The sequence below is a fragment of the Monodelphis domestica genome, chromosome 1 (assembly GCF_027887165.1).
Source record: "Monodelphis domestica isolate mMonDom1 chromosome 1, mMonDom1.pri, whole genome shotgun sequence".
In the NCBI taxonomy this organism is placed as follows: Eukaryota; Metazoa; Chordata; class Mammalia; order Didelphimorphia; family Didelphidae; genus Monodelphis; species Monodelphis domestica.
This window is the reverse complement of record NC_077227.1, coordinates 170,925,968-170,948,448: the sequence shown is the minus strand read 5'-3', so window position 1 is coordinate 170,948,448 and position 22,481 is coordinate 170,925,968. Positions and strand designations below refer to the sequence as shown.

Genomic DNA, 22,481 nt, shown 5'->3' with positions numbered 1-22,481 from the left:
TTAGCCTCCTTGTGGGGGCAGGGGACCACAGGTGGGGAGAAAGAGAAGGAAGAGACTTTTCCAAACAGGAAGTTGATTACAAGCATGGCTTATTTCAAAGAACATCTTTTGACTGCACTGATTCTTTGATTTATCTCACCCGAGATTCAGGGGAAAAATTCAGTTCCCTGTAACTCTCTGGCCCAATTTGAGATTCCAAAAGCCCACCCTCACTATGGGGGAGAAGCTCAGTGGCTCAGTGGATTGAGAGCCAGGCCTAGCTATGGGAGGTCCTGGTTTAAAATCTGGCCTCTAGTTGTGTGACCCTGGGCAAGCCATTTGAACTCCATTGCTTACCCCTTACCAATCTTCTGCCTTCTGACAATAGGCATCTAAATGGATAATTAACTAAAAAAAATCAATGAACTCTAAAGAGATTAGAGTTTATATTTTTAAGGCATTTCAGACTCCAATGTTTTATAAAAACCTCTGTATTTTATTGCATTCTGCTGATTGTTTTAAGATTTAATTTTGTTGTTTTTAAGTTCATATATTAATGCATTCAATACTATTCTATTACACTGAATCGTTGTAATGTATTGTGTTTTAACTACTGTTATATTCTGTTGCTTTTCCCCTATAACTACACTGAAATAATATTATTGAATAAACCCATATAAAAACAGCTTTTTCTATTTTTGAATTTGTAAATTGTCACCTAAAGGATGAATAGACTTCATAAAAACTGGTTAAAATTGTATAACAACCTTTGGAAAATTTAATGAGCTAAATATCTCAAGTTGATTTTAAGGGGTCTTTAGACATGATTTTTAGATTTTTTTTCCCAACAATCTCTGGTCATTTTGCCTGCCCCTAACAGGAGGTAATGTCCATTTTAGTAGCTGAAATGAAATACAATTATAATCCCCACCTCCCACATTTATAAAGATGTGAACAGATGGGACATCACAGTCTCATACCAGAGGAGCTGGGAAGTTAATCCCAAGGCATTGTACCCCTCTGGATGACTCCCCAAAGAGAAGCATCTCTCATTTAAAACTCTTCAGCTCACTTTACCCAAAATCAACAGTATAGAGGTTTGAGTTTTTCATAGACTCCTCTGCCACATTTTTAATGATATCCAGATTTCTTGAGGATGTTCTAGACCCAAATAAGTTTTACTTTGTTTAAAAATATATTTGTCAAGGTTGGAATATTTGCTACATTTTTCAAAATTGTGACAAATATCCATCAGTTCATAGGCTTTTTAAAATGCCATACAGCAACTTATGTAAAAATGATAGTGTGCTTGTTTGCTATTGTAATTAATTGAACTATTGAGAATTTTGGGAATATTGATACCTACATATTTGTACTACTGTCCTTTATAAAAAATACTGTTACCTTGTGAAATTCATTTGCTTTTACTCAGAGTGGATCATGGCCAGGTATGAAGAGGAAATAGATCTCATTTTTGGTGAGAAACCTTGTATTCTATATTTCCTTAGCTGACACAGTGTGTCAATGATTAAAAGCTATATCTTTATTGAATTTCAAAACTTTTATATTTATATATTTTTCTTGCATGTGCAATATATACTATTGCAGTTTTTCTCTCCTTTTTGTATTTGAAGCACAGTATTAAGATTTTTTTTAACTTTTTTGATTTGCAGTAATATAAGTTTAAAATACATTTGCTATAATGTCAATGCATGCCCTAAAGCTTGAGACTGTAAAAATGATGCCACTAATCATTCAAAAATAATTATGGGACTTTGCCTAATGATTCTGTCTGATTCCAGGACAAGATAATACAAAAAGAGCCATTGCACAGGGCCAAAGAAGCACAAAGTTAACCTGCACAGTGCCAATCAAGCACAAGGTCAAGGACCAACCAATCCCAATGGGGTTGATGAAAATTCTGAGCCAATACAAAAGACTTGAACCTAGTGTGAAGACTCAAGGTTGTGACGCTTAACATACGTTAGTTAAGACACAGGCCTTCCTTGTATCCACACTCTGAAAATACTTCCAGACGAGTATCTCAAATCTGGCTCTTACCTGGCTCCTATAATCTAGTCCCTTTTCTGTCTTTCATAATGTGGCAACTTTCTGTAGTCCTGGCTACTGACTGGGAAAATGCTTACTTGCTAATATCATTTTAATTGGGCCCTGATTTAAGGACCTATTATAGATTTATTTTTCCTTTACTTGGAATTTTTACACAAAAGACTTTGATAGTCTATATTTCATCCAGAAATTATCTTTTTTCATTTGGATTTTTTGTGATGTTTTTTATTTCTCTTGCCAATTGATTCATATACCTCATAACTCAGTCATGCATCCCTAAGAGATCCCTGTGTTTTTCAATCACCCTCTTTTGGGGGGTGGGGTATGTAAAAATGTAAAATTTATTATTTTAAATTGCAAAGTTTAAATTCCTTGAGAGAGAAATTTTAGGTTAAGAAACATGATACCTCTCCAAATCCAGAAACTGAACAAACAGGAGAAGACACCATGAAGATGCCTCCATAGACCACAAGCTACGTGAGAAAGATCAAGAATGAACTTTGGGTGTGGGGTTTGAATGCATTTGTTTTGTATGTATATTCTTATGCCAAAGGGGACTGCCCCCTAACTGGCTTTTTGTCAATGTGCCTAGTAATCATTTTGTTTTGTTTTTCCTCTTATCATCAAATTATTGTAACCTTTAAGTTATGTTCCCATGATCCTGTTGGGGAAATTGGTTTCCCAATACGATCACAGGGGGTGATATGTAAAAATGGAGATTTGAATCTAGGACTTCAATCTCCAGAAGTCCTTGGTACTTCCCAGAATTCCCTATAATCTTACCTGAGTCTCCACCTGGGCAATATCACAATTGAGTATTTAATGGACTCTATGCCTCCCAAGAGTCTCTTCCTATACTGGAAGATTGCAAGATGCAGTAAGTATGCTAAGCGCGGGGATTCTGAATTGGCTAATCAGCCATGAGCACATGGTTTTCTACTTTGTATTCTTAATTCTAATAATCCTTAATAAACCTCATAAAATATAATACTTTTATTATCAGAAACTAAATTTAATTTTTACACATGACAGCAAAGGAAAGTAATGGATGCTGGAGGGGATGTGGCAAAGTTGGGACATTAATGCATTGCTGGTAGAGTTGTGAATTGATCCAACCATTCTGGAGGGGAATTTGGAACTATGTCCAAAGGGCGCTAAAGACTGTCTGCCTTTTGATCCAGCCATAGCACTGCTGGGTTTATACCCCACAGAGATAATAAGGAAAAAGACCTGTACAAGAATATTCATAGCTACGCTCTTTGTGGTGGCCAAAAATTAGAAAATGAGGGGATGCCCTCCAATTGGAGAATGGCTGAACAAATTGTGGTATATGTTAGTGATGGAATACTACTGTTCTCAGAGGAATAATAAACTGGAGGAATTCCATGGGAACTGGAATGACCTGCAGGAATTGATGCAAAGTGAGAGGAGCAGAACCAGGAGAACATTATACACAGAGATTGATGCACTATGGTACAATCAAATGTAATGGACTTCTCCATTAGTGGCAATGCAATGATCCTGAACAACTCGGAGGGATTTATGAGAAAGAACACTATGTACATCCAGAGGAAAAATTGTGGGAGCAGAAACACTGAAGAAAAACAATTGCTTGATTACATGAGTCAAGGGGGATATGACTGGGGATGTAGACTCTAAATCATCCTAGTGCAAACATCAACAACACGGAAATAGGTTCTGATAAAGGACACTTGTAAAACCCAGTGGAATTGCAAGTTGGCTACGGGAAGGGGTGTGGTGAGGGGAGGGAGGGAAAGAATATGATTCTTATAACCAAGGAATAATGTTCTAAATTGACTAAATAAATTTTTAAAAAACCAACATTAGAGAACATTAGAATAAATGGAACATTCCTCAAAATGATATATAGCATCTATATAAAACCATCAGCAAACATAAGCTAGAAATTTTCCTAATAAGATCAGGAGTGAAACAAGGATGTCCATTACCACAATTACTATTTAATATTGTACTAGAAAGGTTAGCTATAGTAATGAGAAGAAATTGAAGGATTAGAATAGGCAATGAAGAATAAAGCTATCACTCTTTGCAGATGATAGGATGGTATACCTAGAAAATCAACCAAAAAAACTAATCTAAACAATTAACTACTTTAGCTAAGTTTCAGTATATAAAATTAACTCATATATATCACCACCATTTCTCTATAGTACCAATAAATTTCAACAGCAAGCATTAGAAAGAGAAATCCCATTTAAGATAACTGTAGACAATATAAAATACCTGGAAGTCTAACAAACACAGGATGATAATCACAAAACAGTTTTCACCCAAATAAAGTCAGATCTAAACAACTGGAAAAACTTTCATTGCTTGTGGGTAGGCCAAGCCAATATAACAAAAATTACAATTCTACCTAAATTAATTTACTTATTCAGTACTATACTAATTAACCTACACCAAAAATTATTTCATAGAACTAGAAAAAATAATAACAAAAATTCTTCTGGAAGAATAAAAAACCTAGAATATCAAGCCAATTAATTGGAGGGGGGAGGGATTGGGAGTGGCAGGAATGAAGGAAGGTGGTTTAGCTGTAGCAGATCTCCAACTATACTATGAATTGGCAACCATCAAAACCATATGGCAATGGCTAAGAAATAGAGTGCGCATTAAAGGAATAGATTAGGCATTCAACACACAATGGTAAATGACCACAGTAAACTAGTGTTTAGTAACCTAGACACACTCAAAACACAATGATAAATGACCATAGTAACCTAGGAATAGTAATCTAGACAAACCCAAAGATCCAAGCTTTTGGAAGAAGAATTAACTACTGGACAAAAAACTGATGGGATAACTGGAAAATAGTATGGCAGAAATTAGGCATAGATAAACAAAAGTCAAAATACATATATGATTTAGAAATAAAGGGTAATATAAACAAATTAGGGGAGCACAAAATAGTTTACCTGTCAGGTCTATGGATAAGGGAAGAACTGAGGTTACAACATGATATAGAGAGCATTATGAGATATAAAAAAGCTAACATTGACTTCACTGATCCCAACAATGAGAGCCAGTCCAAAAGAATAAGCTGCCTCAGGACAGCCTTGTTTCCTTCTCACTGGAATTCTGCTTAAAAAAGCAAAGGCTGGATGACTATTTGTCAGGAATGAGAAAGAGGGGATCCTTGCTGGATAGATTAAATGGCCTCTGAGGCCATTTCCAACTTTAAGACTACACAGTCCATGGTTTGTAGTCACAAATTTTATATATATATATATACACACACATACACACACACACACATATATATATAAAATCAAACAAAAATGGGCCAAGAGTTTTTGTTTTTTTTTAAACCCTTACCTTCCATCTTGGAGTCAATACTGTATATTGGCTCCAAGGCAGAAGAGTGGTAAGGGCTAGGCAATGGGGGTCAAGTGACTTGCCCAGGGTCACACATCTGGGAAGTATCTGAGGCCAGATTTGAACCTAGGACCTCCCATCTCTAGGCCTGGTTCTTAATCCATTGAGCTACCCAGCTGCCCCCTGGCCAAGAGTTTATTGTTTGATCTTCCTATCAAGTAAGTGAAACCACTGAGAATTCACATTAAAATGCATACACATCAGTGTATACAACTGTTTGCCATATTTGATTATTTGATGATATTCACGAGACAGTTCTTTGTGACTATATTTTAAAAGAAAACAAATGGCTCTAGAACACTACAAAGAAAGTCTTGAATCGTCTTTATCCTGGGTCTCCGACTTCATTTATATCAAAGAGGGAATTTAAGTTATGTCTTCAAATACTTTTACCAAAAAAAGGCTATATTCGTGATATTTTGAGATTCATATTTCATCTGACAGTGTTCAAAAACTGAATTTTAAAGTTCCTTCTAATTTATTCATAAATAGATTCCACTGACAAAATGGAGTGGATGGAAATATGCTCACCAACCTGTAGATCAGAGGTTCTTAATCTGGGGTCTAAGGATCCCAAGGAGTCTATAGATAGATTTCAGGGGTCCATGAACTTCAATAGGAAAAGAATTACATCTTTATTTCCACTCATCTCTATATGAAATTTAATATTCCCTTTTAAGTGTTAGAAACCATTCATCTGAAATAGGGTCCATAGATTTCAACAGCCTGCCAAAGGGAGTCATGACATACAAAAAAAAAATTAAGATCTGTTCTAGATGGCAACATTCTCCCTCTATCAACCCTTTATGTAAATTAATCTTTTTCTTGCTATAAAGAGTTGTATTACTTGTCCTCAAATATACAGGGTATTCCTAAAGTCTTAATGCAGTGTTAACTATTAAAACAAATCTGCAGTAAGATTTTTTTGATCACCTTATATAAAAACTTCAATGACCGCTGATTTTATGAATATGCAATCTTATTACTGCATAATTTCTTGAAATCATTTTGGAGACATTGGCATTTTATTTATAATTCTGTTAAGTAAAAATTACTTAGGAAACACACAAAACTACCTCAGAGAAAATGTCTTTTTTTTTCTTGAATGTCTCATGGGGTTAGTTTTATCAAAAATTTAGTGAATTCCTTAGCTTAAGAATTGAAGTCTTCATAATGTATGATGATCAACTGTGAATGCCATAAGCAAGGTGAGAAACCAGGACAGCTCCAAGAGACTCAGGACAAAAAAGGATATCTGCCACCATAGAAGGAACAGAAGGAGTCCAACTGCAAATTGAACTTTATTTCCTCCAAGAATTTTTTTCTCTAGTGTAAGCAATATGTGTCTTGCTTCACAACATGATGACCATGGAACCATATGTGTTATATGATAATATACAGACAACCTATATCATACTACTTGCCTACTTGGAGAGGAGGGAAGGGAAAGAGAGAACATGATTAGAAAATGTAAGAAAACAAATATTTAAAATTATATTGACATATAAACTGGAAAAATTACTTTTAAAAAGTATGTAAGGTCAAGATGGCAGCTTAGAAAAAGCTAAAGTTCGGAGCTCCAGAAACCCTTCCTTACCGATCTCAAACGGAATGCTCCTAGGGCATAGAAATTCAAAACAAACAGCAGAATAGACCCTGGAAACACTCCTCCTGGACCTGGATCAAAAGGTATGGCCCCCCAAGAGTCGGAGCGCGAGATCACTCGGATCTAAGGGGAAGGCAAAGGGAAGGTCCCAGGACCCATCCCCCCCAACCCAGAGTGCTGAGTCCGAGGCAGCAGCAGGAACCTCAGGGTAGGCAGGGGGGCCTTGGGAGTCGGCTGTTCTGAGGGCCACCCCCTGAAAACGCCATGAGCCAGTCAAGGGGGCACCCAGACAGCAGGAAAACAGAGAGAGACAGGAGGAGCCTGTAGCCCTCTGACCAGATCCTTCCATCTGAGTCTCACTGAAGGTCCTTGCCTGAGGGCATACTCAGTCTGAGGTTAATCCTATCACCAGGCCTCAGAGCTCCAGGAAGCCACGGCCCCCCCACCCCTCAGAGTGCTGGCTGAGGCACAGAAACAAGGGCCAAGCCATAGAACGGACAATCTGCCTAGGACTAAAACCTCTGAACACCAGACAGAGATAAGAAAAGCTAATCCTCCCCACTCATATAGAGATGGCAAACTCCACAGAAGCACAAAAAACCCAAAATTCAAAAAAAAAAAAAAACAAGAAGAAGGGGGCGACTTTGGACACATTTTATGGAGCAAAAATACAAAACACAGAGGACATAGAAGAGGAAACAAGCAAATGCTCTGAAACCTTCTAAAGGAAATGGAAACTCTTCACAAACCCATGAAGAATATGAATCAGAAATGATAAAAAAGATGGAAGCCTTCTGGGAGGAAAAATGGGAAATAATGCAAAAGAAATTCACGCATCTACAAAACCAGTTTGACCAAACTGAAAAGGAAAACCAGGCTTTAAAGCAAGAACTAATAAAGCAAAGCCAAAACACCAAGAAATTAGAAGAGAACATAAAATATCTCACTGACAAGGTGACAGATTTGGAAAATAGTGGGAGAAGAGATAATTTAAGAATAATTGGACTTCCAGAAAAGCCAGAAATAAACAGCAAACTTGACATTGTAATACAAGATATAATCAAAGAAAATTGCCCAGAGATTCTAGAACAAGGGGGCAATACAGCCACTGACAGAGCTCACAGAACACCCTCTACACTAAACCCCCAAAAGACAACTCCCAGGAATGTAATTGCCAGATTCCAAAGCTCTCAAACAAAAGAAAAAATCCTACAAGAAGCCAGAAAAAGACAATTTAGATATAAAGGAATGCCAATCAGGGTCACACAAGACCTTGCCATTTCTACTCTGAATGATCGTAAGGCATGGAACATGATCTTCAGAAAGGCAAGAGAGGTGGGTCTTCAACCAAGAATCAGCTATCCAGCAAAACAGACTATATACTTCCAAGGGAAAGTATGGGCATGCAACAAAATAGAAGATTTCCAAGTTTTTGCAAAGAAAAGACCAGAGCTCTGTGGAAAGTTCGACACCGAAAAACAAAGACCACAGAATACCTGAAAAGATAAATATGAAGGAAAGGGAAAAGGAGAAAAATGTTATTTTCTTCTTTTACTCAAACTCTCTTCTATAAGGACTACATTTATATCAATCTATGTACACTAACATGTGGGGAAAATGTAATGTGTAAATAGGGGGAAAAGAAAGACCAAATAGAATAATCTTTCTCACACAAAGATTCACATGGAAAGGGGAGAGGAAGGAAACTCCTATAAGAAGGAGAGGAAGGGAATTTTTACTTAAACCTTAATCTCAGGGAAATCAACTGAGAGGGAAAAATACCCAGATCCATTGGGATCTTGAATTCTATCTTACCCAACAAGGGTAGGGAGAAGGGAAAACCAAGGGGGGAAGGGGGGAGGGACTAAAAAAGGAAACATATCAAGGGAGGGGACAAGGGGGACTGATTTAAAGTAAATCACTGGACTAAAAGGTAAAGCTGAAGAAGAAAAGGTTAGAATTAGGGAAGGATATCATAATGCCAGGGAATCCACAAATGACAGTCATAACTTTGAACGTGAATGGGATGAACTCACCCATAAAACGTAGACGAATAGCAGAATGGATTAGAATCCAAAACCCTACCATATGTTGTCTTCAAGAAACACACATGAGGCGAGTTGATACCCACAAGGTCAGAATTAAAGGATGGAGTAAGACCTTCTGGGCCTCAACTGACAGAAAGAAGGCAGGAGTGGCAATCATGATAACCGATAAAGCCAAAGCAAAAATAGACCTGATCAAAAGGGATAGGGAAGGTAATTATATTTTGTTAAAAGGGACTTTAGATAATGAGAAAATATCACTAAACATGTATGTACCAAATAATATAGCACCCAAATTTCTAATGGAGAAACTAGAAGAATTGAAGGAAGAAATAAGACAGTAAAACCATATTAGTGGGAGACTTAAACCAACCATTATCAAATTTAGATAAATCAAATAAAAAAATAAATAAGAAAGAGGTAAAAGAAGTGAATGAAATTTTAGAAAAATTAGAATTAGTAGACATATGGAGAAAAATAAATAGGGATAAAAAGGAATACACCTTCTTCTCAGCACCACATTGCACATTCACAAAGATTGACCATACATTAGGTCACAGAAATATGGCACACAAATGCAGAAAAGCAGAAATAATAAATGCAGCCTTTTCAGATCACAAGGCAATAAAAATAATGTTCAGTAATGGTACATGGAAAACCAAATCAAAAACTAATTGGAAATTAAACAATATGATACTCCAAAATCATTTAGTTAGAGAAGAAATCATAGAAACAATTAACAATTTCATCGAGGAAAATGACAATGGCGAGACATCCTTTCAAACCTTTTGAGATGCAGCCAAAGCGGTAATCAGAGGTAAATTCATATCCCTGAGTGCATATATCAACAAACTAGGGAGAGCAAAGATAAATCAATTGGAAATGCAAATAAAAAAACTCAAATTATCAAATTAAAAACCCCCAGCAGAAAACCAAACTAGAAATCATAAAAATTAAGGGAGAAATTAATAAAATTGAAAGTGATAGAACTATTGATTTAATAAATAAGACAAGAAGCTGGTACTTTGAAAAAACAAACAAAATAGACAAAGTACTGGTCAATCTAATTTAAAAAAGGAAGGAAGAAAAGCAAATTAACAGCATCAAAGATGAAAAGGGGGACATCACCTCCAATGAAGAGGAAATTAAGGCAATCATTAGAAATTACTTTGCCCAATTATATGGCAATAAATACACCAATTTAGGTGATATGGATGAATATATACAAAAATACAAACTGCCTAGACTAACAGAAGAAGAAATAGAATTCTTAAATAATCCCATATCAGAAAATGAAATGTGCAAAAAGGAATAATAAAGTGGAGGAATTCCATGGAGACTGGAACGACCTCCAGGAGGTGATGCAGAGCAAGAGGAGCAGAACCAGGAGAACATTGTACACAGAGACTAATACACTGTGGTATAATCGAACATAATGGACTTCTCCATTAGTGATGGTGTAATGTCCCTGAACAATCTGCAGGGATCCAGCAGAAAAAACACCATTCATAAGCAAAGGATAAACTATGGGAGTAGAAACACTGAGGAAAAGCAACTGCCTGACTACAGCGGTTGAGGGGACATAACAGAGGAGAGACTCTAAAGGAAACCCTAATGCAAATATTAACAACATAGCAATGGGTTCGAATCAAGAACACATGTAATACCCAGTGGAATCACACGTCAGCTACGGGGGGGTGTTGGGGGAGGAAAAGAAAATGATCTTTGTCCTTAATGAATAATACTTGGAAATGATCAAATAAAATATTATAAAATTAAAAAAAATAAAATAAAAAAGTATGTAAGTCTTCAATTCACTATACATTTTGTATCTATATAGAATTAGTTGTTTGCAAGTTATGTACTAGAATTTTGTATTATTCACTTCTCTCCACATGATGGTGGTAATGTAGAGCTGCTCTTTGGTTAATATACTTGTCTGAAAATGAATTTTTGAAAGAAGTTACATTGATGCCTACTTTCAGAATGTTAAAAAAGAAAAAAGACAAAGTTTCTGGGAAAAGAGAATATGATTTAGAAAAGATAACAATAACAAACTTTTCTTGGTCTTTCCATGTTGACATTTCTTTATAGCTTATTTCCCTAGAGCACCACCTACACTGGCTCTTCTAAATCTCTAGATCCAATCCAATCTTCTAATTCTATACCACCCTAAACCTCAGAAATTAACCCTAATTATTTTTTGACCAGACTCAGTATTACACAAGAAATTCCTTTTTTTACATCAATCCTCTCAAATATGTTCAAGGACCCAAAAGAATGTTTGAGGAACCTGCTTCCAAGACTGGGCCCTTATTGGTCTCCCAAGTCCTAATCCTCAACCTATGCCTTAGATCTGATTCCTTCCAAATTTCTGAGGATCCTCTCATCCACACTTAGCTCCATCCTCCTGTACCATTCCCCCCAGTCTTTTCAAACTTGAATTCTCCCCTGGATACTTCCCTTTTTCCCTTTAAACACACACAGATCTTTCTCAGCTCTCTCTTCTTAGAGAAAAAAAATAAACAAAAAACCTTTGACTCAACTATCTTCATGGGATTATAGACTTTTTGATCTAGAAGAAATCTTATAGATCATATAGTCTTATTTTGTTCCTTCCTTTCACTGTCTCTATTTTTTACTGTTGATTTTCTCCTTAATCCGTTGCAATTTGGCTACCATCTTCACCAGTCTACTAAATCATGCAAACAACACTAATGACTTCATAATTACAAAATCCAAAGGCCTTTTCTTATATCTCATTACCTTTAAACTAAATCTTCACCAATCCATGCCTGTATTTCTACAGTTACTTATATATACTGGTATTCCTGTCTCCAGTATCCCATCCTATCTCCCTATGTTGAACACTGCCCCTGAATTAATTTTCCTTTAAAAAAATAAAACATTACTGATTTCATATCACTCTCTGCTCAAAAACCTTCAATGTCTATGACCTACAGAACAAAGTCCACTTTACATAAGCTAACATTCAGGAGGCAATCTGGCATGGTGGATTGAAAGCCAGCCTCAAAGTCAGAACAAAAAAAAAAAAGACATCAAGTCCTATCTCTGACACCTACTAGATGTATGACACTGGACAAATCACTTAATCTGTCAGTATCCTCCAGACAACTCTAGTTATAGGGCAGGTGTTAATCTGTATTAGCAAAGGGAAGTCTCTATACCAATGAAATGGCAGGACTGATCAAAAAAAGTCAATCCCACCTGTCTAAACATATGCTGCTTGCCCAACCTTATCTCCTACAGTTTCTTGGCCCACTCTCCCCAAGAAGTTTTAACTGTTTCCAACAATAAATTGAACAGTAAATGAAGTAATGACAGAATATAATTCCCATACTAGTTCGCTAATTCATGTCTAAAATTTTTAAATATTTTCCCCTAACAATATACTTTCCTTTCCCTCTCCCTTTCCCTCCCCCCCCTCTCATCTTGCCATTAAATTAAAGGAAAGAAATTTAAGACCTTCATCTGTAAAAAGTCAACTAATTTTTTGTTGGTCTTTTCACAAATAGTAACAGGACAACTCTAAAATCTAGTCCATAAACCCCAGGTCACCTAGTAAGATAGACCAAAATCTCAGAAAATATTTTTCTGGCTTATTAACCACATCAGCAACATCCTAGGCAATAAAAGGATTCTTCCTTACATGTCTCCTCTTCTCCAATACTTTCTCACTTCCATTCATCCTGTGCACTTTTCCCAAATGACTCTCCCCAGCCGGTCTAGTAAATCATTTGACTTGCATTTAAGTATGTACTATATGTAGGACATCAGGGTAAGTACTAGTGACACAAAGATGGACAAAAAAGGTCCCTATACTCCAGAAGCTCACATTCTAACTAGGGAGACAACATGCAAACAAGATATATATGATGCAAATGGGAGGTAATCTAAGAAGGAAGACACTGTGGACTTAAAGTGTGGAGGCTTTAAAACTAAGACCATAATTGAGAGGCTTAATTACACCTCCTTTGCCCTTGTGCTCCCAATTTTGACTCATTTTACTAAAGAATGGGATTCTTTTGATCCAGAGGAACAGAAAGTACCCTAGTTCCTAATACTTACCTGTTTATGCCCAGGAGAAAAGTAAAAGCAATTAAAGCCCCTGCTTTGGACATTGGACAGTCTAAAAATATGGAACAGAGGTTTTTGAAAGTAAAAATTGCTTAGTCTCAGTTCTAGCCCAGCTCAATATTCTTCTAACTGCAGGGATCCATCAACCTAAGAAAATAAAATGGAGCAAAACCACCACCTAAGCCTACTTCTTCTTTTTATGACATCCACCATAATCAGATCTTAAAACATGTTGTCTTTGGTCTCTCCAGAGGTCAGCATTATAACAGATTTTTACTGGGTCTCCACATTCAAATGGTAATATTGTCACCTTTAAAAAAAACCTAACTATTTCCTTTTCATATTGTCATAAAAAACTCACCCATATTTTTCAGCAAGTTCTCTGGCTTCCTCTTCCTTTATTACTCTTTGGTCTTCCAGGTCACTTTTATTACCACAGAGCACTATATCTGGGTTTTCACAGTATGCATGCATTTGAAGTTGGCCTAACGATACAAAAATAAATATGAGAAGTAGTTATAGGTACACAATCATGCAAATAGCATAATGCTTAAAATAGTTCATGTAAATTGAACAATTCTAAGGTGGGGATTAGGAATGAAATAATTCTATGTAGGCATATTCTATAACTTACAATTATTGCATAAAGAAGGGTTTATGCCCCTTCATACTCTTTTACTAGACAAATAATTTTTAAAACAATATATATTAACTAGAATAATTTCTGTTCCTATATAGTTCACTTCCAAACTTAAAAATGTTTTTCATATTCATTCTCAAAGTTTTTACTACAGCACTCAAATAACAATTACTTTCTTTCTAAACCCTGTCTGAAATTTTTACCCTGATTTCTTGTTTCCCATTATCTATCTTTCCCCTCAAGAGTAAATCTAGGACAGACAACAGGATTTCTTTGGGAGGAAGAGGATTAGCAGGCACAGCAATGAAATAAATCCTGGGGTCAAAGAGAACCCTTGGGAATTCTAGAAGGCTAAAATAATTCAAATTCTTATCTCTTAGGTTTAGAGATTTTTTTTAATTGTTGTCCTGGCCTATATCTAGACACAAGAGAAAACACATCTAAACCACATAATAATAATGTCAGCTAGCCAAGCACCACAATATCCCAAAGAGAAAGATTTTTTTCAAAATTACCAACCTTAGAATGTTAGTCTTAAGACACAATTTCCTAATCCATTCATTGCCACAGTTTCAAAATGCTCTTTCTTCATTCCTTTCTTCTTCTCTATCTTTACTGCTCTTTTCCTCTATCTTTATATTCTTTTGTTATATGCTTCCAACTAACTCTTTTCAAATTCCCTTCCTTCTTTTGTATCATTCTACTGTTGCCTGTTCTCATTTCCTTAATGTAACTTTAAACATAGAAGACTACCAAGACTCAGTGTGGAAACTTCCTCTACCGAGAAATATTGCAAACCATCCATGTCTTAGTTAAATTCTAAATTGGCAGGGCTTTCTAGTCAAGAACCTTATCTAATCCTTCTTTGGAATCCCTTAGAGCCTAGCCCGGTACTAGGAGTTCAAATCCTTATTCATGGATACAGGATGCAAATTTTCTAATATTTTGGCATTTAATGTTCCATAATGCCATGTAGGTACTTGCAACATATGTTGCAAGTATGAAGAGGTCATTAAGACTTTTAAGAACTGTGATAACAAACTTCCCACGCCTGAATTCCATTAAAGAAAGTAACATAATTTAAATCTCTTTGAAAGAAGAATTAGAAAACATAGTAATAGAGACTTTATTTTGTTACAGCATATTCTACAGTCTTCAGTAACTGTTTAAATTTATTTTTTATTTAAAATGCATTAAGAATGACAGAAAAAATAACTTTCAATTGGCCATGATAAAAAAAAAATAGAATAGAAAAACAGAATTTGCAAGTTGCCCCCAAACCTCATCTTAATCTATATCATCAATTACTTTCCTCCAGAAAATGATCTCTCAGCAAACAAATAACTAAACTGACAGGTGTTTTAAGTACACCCTGCATAAGCAATTTAATTTAGTAGTCATCATTGCTAAGAAGCCTACATAATGAAATATATAGAATCTTTTGATAATTTTTTAATTAATTGTAGTCTAATTTTCTATTATGGTCTAGATTTAGTCGTAACATAGATTTGATGATTTCTCAAAGTCTTTCTAGTCTTAGGTTTTTATGATTTTCTAACTAGGGGAGGAAAGAATATTGAAAAGACCAAAAGTCAGATGGAGGAAGAAAAAAATAAATGCTTTAATAAATTACAAACTGCATTATTTATTGAGTTAACATAGATAAGCACCTTTCTCAAAATGAAGTCAGAGAAACAAGGCAAGTATAATGGAAGAGGGAAAAAACTACTTACTTATCCAGTTTCGGACATTGAGAAAACTTTGCTCATTGGTCAAGTCAAATAGGAGAAGAAAACCCATAGCATCTCTGAAGAATGCAGTTGTCAGACTACGAAATCTAGGCACACAAAAGCAAAGATTTGTTAGTGGCTTCTTCATGGGGCACCAGCCACTTATATTTTAAACTCTAACCTTATAGGAGTTGCAGCGTTGTCATGAAGGCCATTTGCATTCTGTAACACTTGTAAACATAAAATTCAGATATCTTATACAAAAGCATTACAGTGCTATTGCATTCATTTGTTATCTACATTCATATACACTTTAGCTATTTATTTGGTCACAAAACTTCTCTGGACACAAAGGCCAGACAACCAAGTCTGCTTAGTAAAGATAACAAAAGTCAATTTCTGAGCCTATAACTTACCTAATAGTTTATGGATAATTGGGCAACAAGCTCTGATGTCTGCACTTGTGTAAATTTTAAATGTTTTTACTGGACCTTTCTAGATTTCAGGAATATAAGAAGATCCTAGAGAAGAACTTCCTCTTTGAACACACTTCTAAAGTTTTCTTTGATAGTTGCCTAAGTGACTTGCTCAAGATCACACAAATGTTTCTGACTCTGAGGCATTTGTGTATAAAATATAAATATACATCAAGAAGATGGAGAGCTGGGGGGCAGCTGGGTAGCTCAGTGGATTGAGAGCCAGGCCTAGAGACGGGAGGTCCTGGGTTCAAATATGGCCTCAGACACTTCCCAGCTGTGTGACCCTGAGCAAGTCACTTGACCCCCATTGCCTAGCCCTTACCACTCTTCTGCCTTGGAGCCAATACACAGTATTGATTCCAAGATGGAAGGTAAGGGTTTAAAAAAAAAAAAGAAGAAGATGGAGAGCTGGACATGGAGTCAGGAAGACCTGCATTCAGATCCTGCCTCAGACACTTAGCTATATCACTCTGGGCTAGCCACTTGGCCTCTCTCCCTCTCAGTTTCCTCTGTAAAATCAATAATGGCACTTTCCTCCCAGAGTGGTTGAGACAATCATATGAGAAAACATTTTAAATGCTTTTGCAGGGGCAGCTGGGTGGCTCTGTGGATAGAGAGCCAAGTCTGGGAAGGGCAGGGAAAGGGGGAGGAACGTGAGTTCAAATCTAGCCTCCTAGCAGTGCTATCCTGGGCAAGTAAATTGCCTAGCTGTTACCAATTTTCTGCCTTGGAAATGATTAATACTTAGTATCAATTCTAAGAGGGAAGGGAAGGGTTTAAAAAAATAAAAATGGGGGCACCTGGGTGGTTCAGTGGCTTGAGAGCCAGGCCTAGAGACGGGGGTCCTGGATTCAAATTTGACCTCAGACACTTCCCAGCTGTGTGACCCTGGGCAAGTCACTTGACCCCCATTGCCTAGCCCTTACCACTCTTCTGCCTTGGAGCCAATACACAGTATTAACTCCAAGATGGAAGATAAGAGTTTTTTAAATAAATAAATAAAAACAAAATGTTTTGAAAAATTTTAAAGTTATAAAGTATACAAATGCTAGCTAGCTGTTATTGTGAAAACTTATGAGTAACATTATAACAAAATACTTATACACATGTAATATCTGTATGTATACATGACTGTTTTAAATTTTATAAAGCCCCTTATATATTTTAATCTCATTTGAGTCTCCCAACAGCTTTGGGAGGTAGGTATTACAGGTATTATCCCATTTTGGGGCAGCCAGATGGACAGAGTGCCAGACTTAATCAGAAAGACCAGAATTCAAATCTGGTCTCAGATACAAGCTGTGTGACCCTGTGCAAGTCACTTAACCCTTTTGCCTCGGTTTCTTCATCTATAAAATGAGCTGGATAAGGAAATGGCAAACCATTCCAGTGTCTCCTCCACGAAAACCCCAAATGGGGTCACAAAGAGTCAGATCACACTGAAAAAATTACTGAACAACACCATGATCCCAATTTTATTTTAGATAAGAAAATTCAGGTTCAGAGAGAAAGAGGTTAAGTGGTTTCTTCACAGTCAGATAGCTAGCAAGCATTGAGGCAGAATTCTAAGCCAGATCCTGACTACAACATTCTTTCCACTGTTCCTCACTGCCACAATGTGTCTTCTGATCTCTAAACTCAAGCTTCTCCCAAAGGCTCTTGTCACTGAGATTGTAGTGTTATAACAGTTTAGGCACTCACCTCTTCCCATCTCCTGTTTGTTTCCTCTCTGCCCAGACCTTCAGCAGCACATAACTCTCTACTATACTATACCCCTCTTCTTGTTCCTCACCTCAACAATCAGGCTTCAAGGAACAAATGGAAAGTGGATTTCAGTCATCCCAACAGGTGTGCTAGGTTTTCCTCAAATATTGATTTCAAATAACTATCATTCAAACATTAAAAACAGCTGTTTCTCTGACCCAATAAAATCTTAGGCAAGCAGGCTCAGAGAGATAACAGAAGTTGGCTCTAAATTGAAAGCAACATCATGCCAAGGTTACGTGTACTATTCCCGTTGGGTCTCTAGATTCTGATAGTTCAAACTCTGATTTACCTAGAACTTCCATAAAGTTTAAGCAGCTTTTAATAATGCACCACATTTATTCAAATAAACAAATACATACACATACACACAAGTCCTCATTAGTAAAAAGAAATTAAGGAAATGGTGATAGGGAAACATATTGATATAAAATACGTATTAATGTAAAATCTGCATTTTATATTAAAATAAAAATTAATATAAAAGGAATACATTCTGAAAAGATTATATTCCCTTTTGACTTGTAGAAGACAAAACCACCATTCTTATGTCAGTTTGATCAATTTCCCATTCATTTAGCAACACATTACTTGCCCAGGTGCTTGTCAGGTAACTAGTCACTTCTTTTTTGATCATGTGATTAGGAAGAGATCACTGCTTGCTTTCTGTTTCTCCTGTAACTAGTACATGATTCTGGTTCTCACCTCTCTTGCCCTGCTGTGTCCCATAACTGCAGATGGATTCTCTGGCCTCTGCCAGTTGCTCCATCTGGCCCATTGGCTCTGTACACCTAGAAAAGATAAGTTTCACAAAGTAAAACAGGAAAAAAAATGTCTTTAGTGAACGGTAAACAATTACCAGCAACAAGAACAAATCTGCAGATGATCCATTTCCCCACTGCGAGTCTAAACGATTAAAAATTACAGAGAAAAAGACTACCTTTGAATCAGTGACATTAATATTTTAATACCAAATAATGAGACTTTTAAAGTAAAATTAAACTCTCACTTGGGTTGATTATTTGAAATTGAAAGGAAAATACATAAAGAACTAAAGAAAAAATATTCCCCAGAAATTGGGAATGGGAAGAATTCTAAATATAGAAGAAGTTGCTTTATACAAAGTTTTTAAAATATTGAATGTTAGGGTTTGCTGATTTTAGAGTCAGAGATCCTCTTCTAGCTCTGATATTTGTTAGATTAGGAGCAAGACAACCTCAAAGCCCCATTATTCATTATGAATAAAAGGGTTGGACTCAATGACCATTAAGATGCCTTCCCAGCTTAAAATCTTATTTGGACACATCTGAAGACTCTACTGAAAGATCAGCTTTCTAACTAGTCTGACCATGGTGATAAGAGCTGACTTAGGAGCCCATGACTCCTCTAAAACCTCATCCCTCAGATGAGGGACAAGGAAGGGAGACAGTCTTCCTTTTTATTGATGGAGCACAGTGGAGTGCAGTGCTCCCAAGCAGACACTACCTGCTACCTCATCAAAAGCTTCATCTGTGAAGATTAGCTTAAAGCTAATGAGCCTGCTATGCCCGAAGGAAGGAGGCAGCTAAGTCCCTCAGCTCAGATAAGAGAGGGCTTTCTTCTCCACTTTATTCCATTTTCTGTGGGGTCTTATTTTTTGTGGGTATGGGGTTTCTCTTTTTTACAAAAAAAAATGGAAAAAGTATAGGGTTTGAGTTTTTTTTTAAGAATATTTTTATTCACCCTAGGGGCAAGAAAGAAATCAAGGAGCAAGCAACTTGAGCTGCTATGGTTTCTGAGGCTCTGAGAACCTCTTAAAAAGGCATCACAACAATAACTAGGGCTAAAGGTGTCTTGTCCCAACAGCACACAGCTCACATTGCTATTGTTAATACAAGTATAATGAGGGAATTCCCCATCCTCACAGTATGAGAACTGTCTAAGAATGGGACTGCCACTGGCTAGTTCAAAAAAATACTACTTGAAAGTTATTTATGCATATCATTATTGTGAATGGTAGTATCAACATCATCAAACTTTGTTCTGGTGATGATTTCTTATAAATAATAACCAATAGTACATAAATGCTAATGAATTCTAAACCATAAGTTCAAATACATAAGACAAAAACATGCTATATAAAAGCAAATGATTCAGAGAATGTTGGCATTGGCATGTAAGTTAAAGAACATCTGGTCAAATCAGTCTCACCCCATTTTAAATATGAAGAAAATAAGACTCATAGAAAGTGATTTGCAAAAAGTCACATAATAAATAAGAGGTGGGATCTTAGTTTCTTGTTTCCTATTCAAATATTCCTTCAATTAAACACTATTAATTTTTGGCTATTTGGCTATATTCATGGATTTTTTAAAAAAATCTCTTTAGTGATTTCTTAAAAGTTTTGCTCAGATCAAATGAGATTAATTTATTTTTAGTTTTAGAGTCAACCTCTGCCATCTCCCCATGTCTCTAAAGTCAACAAAATAATATAATCAAATCCAAAATGTTTGTTCAGCGATTGTATTTTTAAACACCACAGACAAGGCCTGGGAACTTACCACTCTCTTTTCCCTGAAATCAATGCCCACTGTTGTGATAAATTTGGAGTTAAATTTGCCATCTGTGTACTGGTAAAGCAAGCTGGTCTTCCCCACTCCAGAGTCACCCAAGGCTAAAAACTTGATGAGATAATCATAGTCTCCATCAGACATAATGGAAAATTCAGCAGTTTATCTTCAAAATAAAAAACAGAAGAAGAATGTTAGTGTTCTAAAGTATTCCAAAAAACTAAGCCCAACAGTGGACTCAACAGTGCTCACTTTGTGCTCCATTATGCTAAGGTTCTAAAGGAATATAAAAAAATGTAGAAAGCTGGGGGAAATTTTTACAGCAAGTATCACAGATAAAGGTCTAATTTCTCAAATATATAAAGAACTGAGCCAAATTTATAAGAATATAAGTCATTCTCCAACTCATAAATGGTCAAAGGATATGAACAGGCAGTTTTCAGATGAAGAAATCATATGGAAAAAATTCTGCCATTCTTTTTTACTTTAACCTTCAACTTCTGTCTTAGAATTAATATTGTATAATGGTTCCAAGGCAGAAGAGCACTAAGGGCTGCACAATGGCGGTTAAGTGACTTGCCCAGGGTCACACAGCTAGGAAGTGTCTGAGGCCAAATGTGAAACTAGGATTTCCTATCTCTAAGCCTGGTTTTCAATCTACTGGACCACCTAGCTGCCCCCTTTTAGTCATTCTCGATTAGAGAAATGCAAATTAAAACAACTCTAAGGTACCACCTCATAGCTATCAGAGTGGCCAATATGACAGAAAAGGAAGATGATAAATGTTGGAAAGGATGTGGGAAAATTGGGATACCATGGTGCACTGCTAGTGGAATTGTGATCTGATCTAAGCATTCTGGAGAGCAAGTTGGAACTATGCCCAAATCCCTATAAAACTGCTTAATCCAGCACTTACTAACTCTGGATTCCAAAGAGATTTTTTTTAATGGGAAAAGAACCTATTTATACAATAACATTTATAGCAGCTCTTTTTGTGATAGTGAAAAATTGGAAATTAGGGAATTCTACCAATTGAAGAATGGTTGAACAAGCTGTGGTATATGATTATATTGGAATACTATTGTGCTATAAAAATGATGAGCAGGATTATTTCAGAAAGACCTACATGAAGTGATGCAGAATGAAGTGAATAGAACCAGAAGAACTTTGTATGATGAACAAGTGTGAATGACTTAGCTATTCTTAGCAATATTGACCCAAGACAATCCCAAAGACTCATGATGAAAAATGCTATCTTCCCCCAGAGAAAGAACTGATAGAGTCTGAATGCAGACCAGAACATATATTTCACTTTCTTTTTTTGTTGTTGTTGTTGAAGGTTCTTCCACAAAATGACTAATGTGGAAAAATATTTTACAAAATTGTGTATGTAAAATCTATTTTACTTTATTTATTTTATTTATTTTATTTATTTTTTATTATTTTTTTATTTTATTATTTTTATTTATAATATATATAAAATATATAATATAATATATAAAATAAAATTATATTTAATATTTTAATATTTTTATTATTATTTATTTACTTTATTTATTTACAGATTACTTACTGTGCAGAGTGGTAGGAGAGGGAGAGGGAGAAACTTTGGAACTCAAAATAAAAAAGTGTTTTAAAAGCCAGATGTTAAAGGAATATAAAAGAGACAATTCCCTGACCTTTAAGACCTAATCTAATCTAGGGCACATATATGGGAAATAAGTAAATTGCAGTGCAAGAGAACAAAGAGTTTTTTTTTATTTAACAAATATTCTATTATTTAGTCAAAATTATAAGTCGAAAGATATAATAATAATAACTTGTGGTGACATGGATATATAAGGTTTACAAAATATTTTCCTCACAACAACCCCATAAGATAATAGTTAGTATGATTATCATTATCTTCATTTTGTACAGATGAGAAAACAGAAGGTCAAAGAGGTTAAGTGACTTGCCCACAAGAGGATAGTAGCCCTAAAGTATTATTAGTATAAAGCCTACTGAACAGGAACAGAAATAATGGAAAATGAAAAAGGCCAGAGGTGGGATGGGTGCAATGAAAGAAACTTAAAAAATAAAACCCTGGACATTATCGTCTACA

At 35.9% G+C, this 22,481-nt stretch overlaps 1 protein-coding gene across 3 annotated transcripts in view; it reads right to left on the bottom strand.

Moving 5' to 3' along the window:
- The window catches only part of RAB27A (RAB27A, member RAS oncogene family), a 101,449-nt gene that overhangs the window by 12,230 nt on the left and 66,738 nt on the right, over positions 1 to 22,481 (bottom strand). For all 3 annotated transcript variants that reach the window (XM_007479716.3, XM_007479719.3, XM_007479718.3), the window contains 4 exons: positions 20,369 to 20,543; positions 18,534 to 18,619; positions 15,589 to 15,692; positions 13,577 to 13,700 (listed from right to left, as the gene is read on the bottom strand). In XM_007479716.3, coding sequence (XP_007479778.1) covers positions 13,577 to 13,700; positions 15,589 to 15,692; positions 18,534 to 18,619; positions 20,369 to 20,521 — 467 coding nt within the window. In that variant the 5' untranslated portion in view covers positions 20,522 to 20,543. The remainder of the gene's footprint in view (positions 1 to 13,576; positions 13,701 to 15,588; positions 15,693 to 18,533; positions 18,620 to 20,368; positions 20,544 to 22,481) is intronic.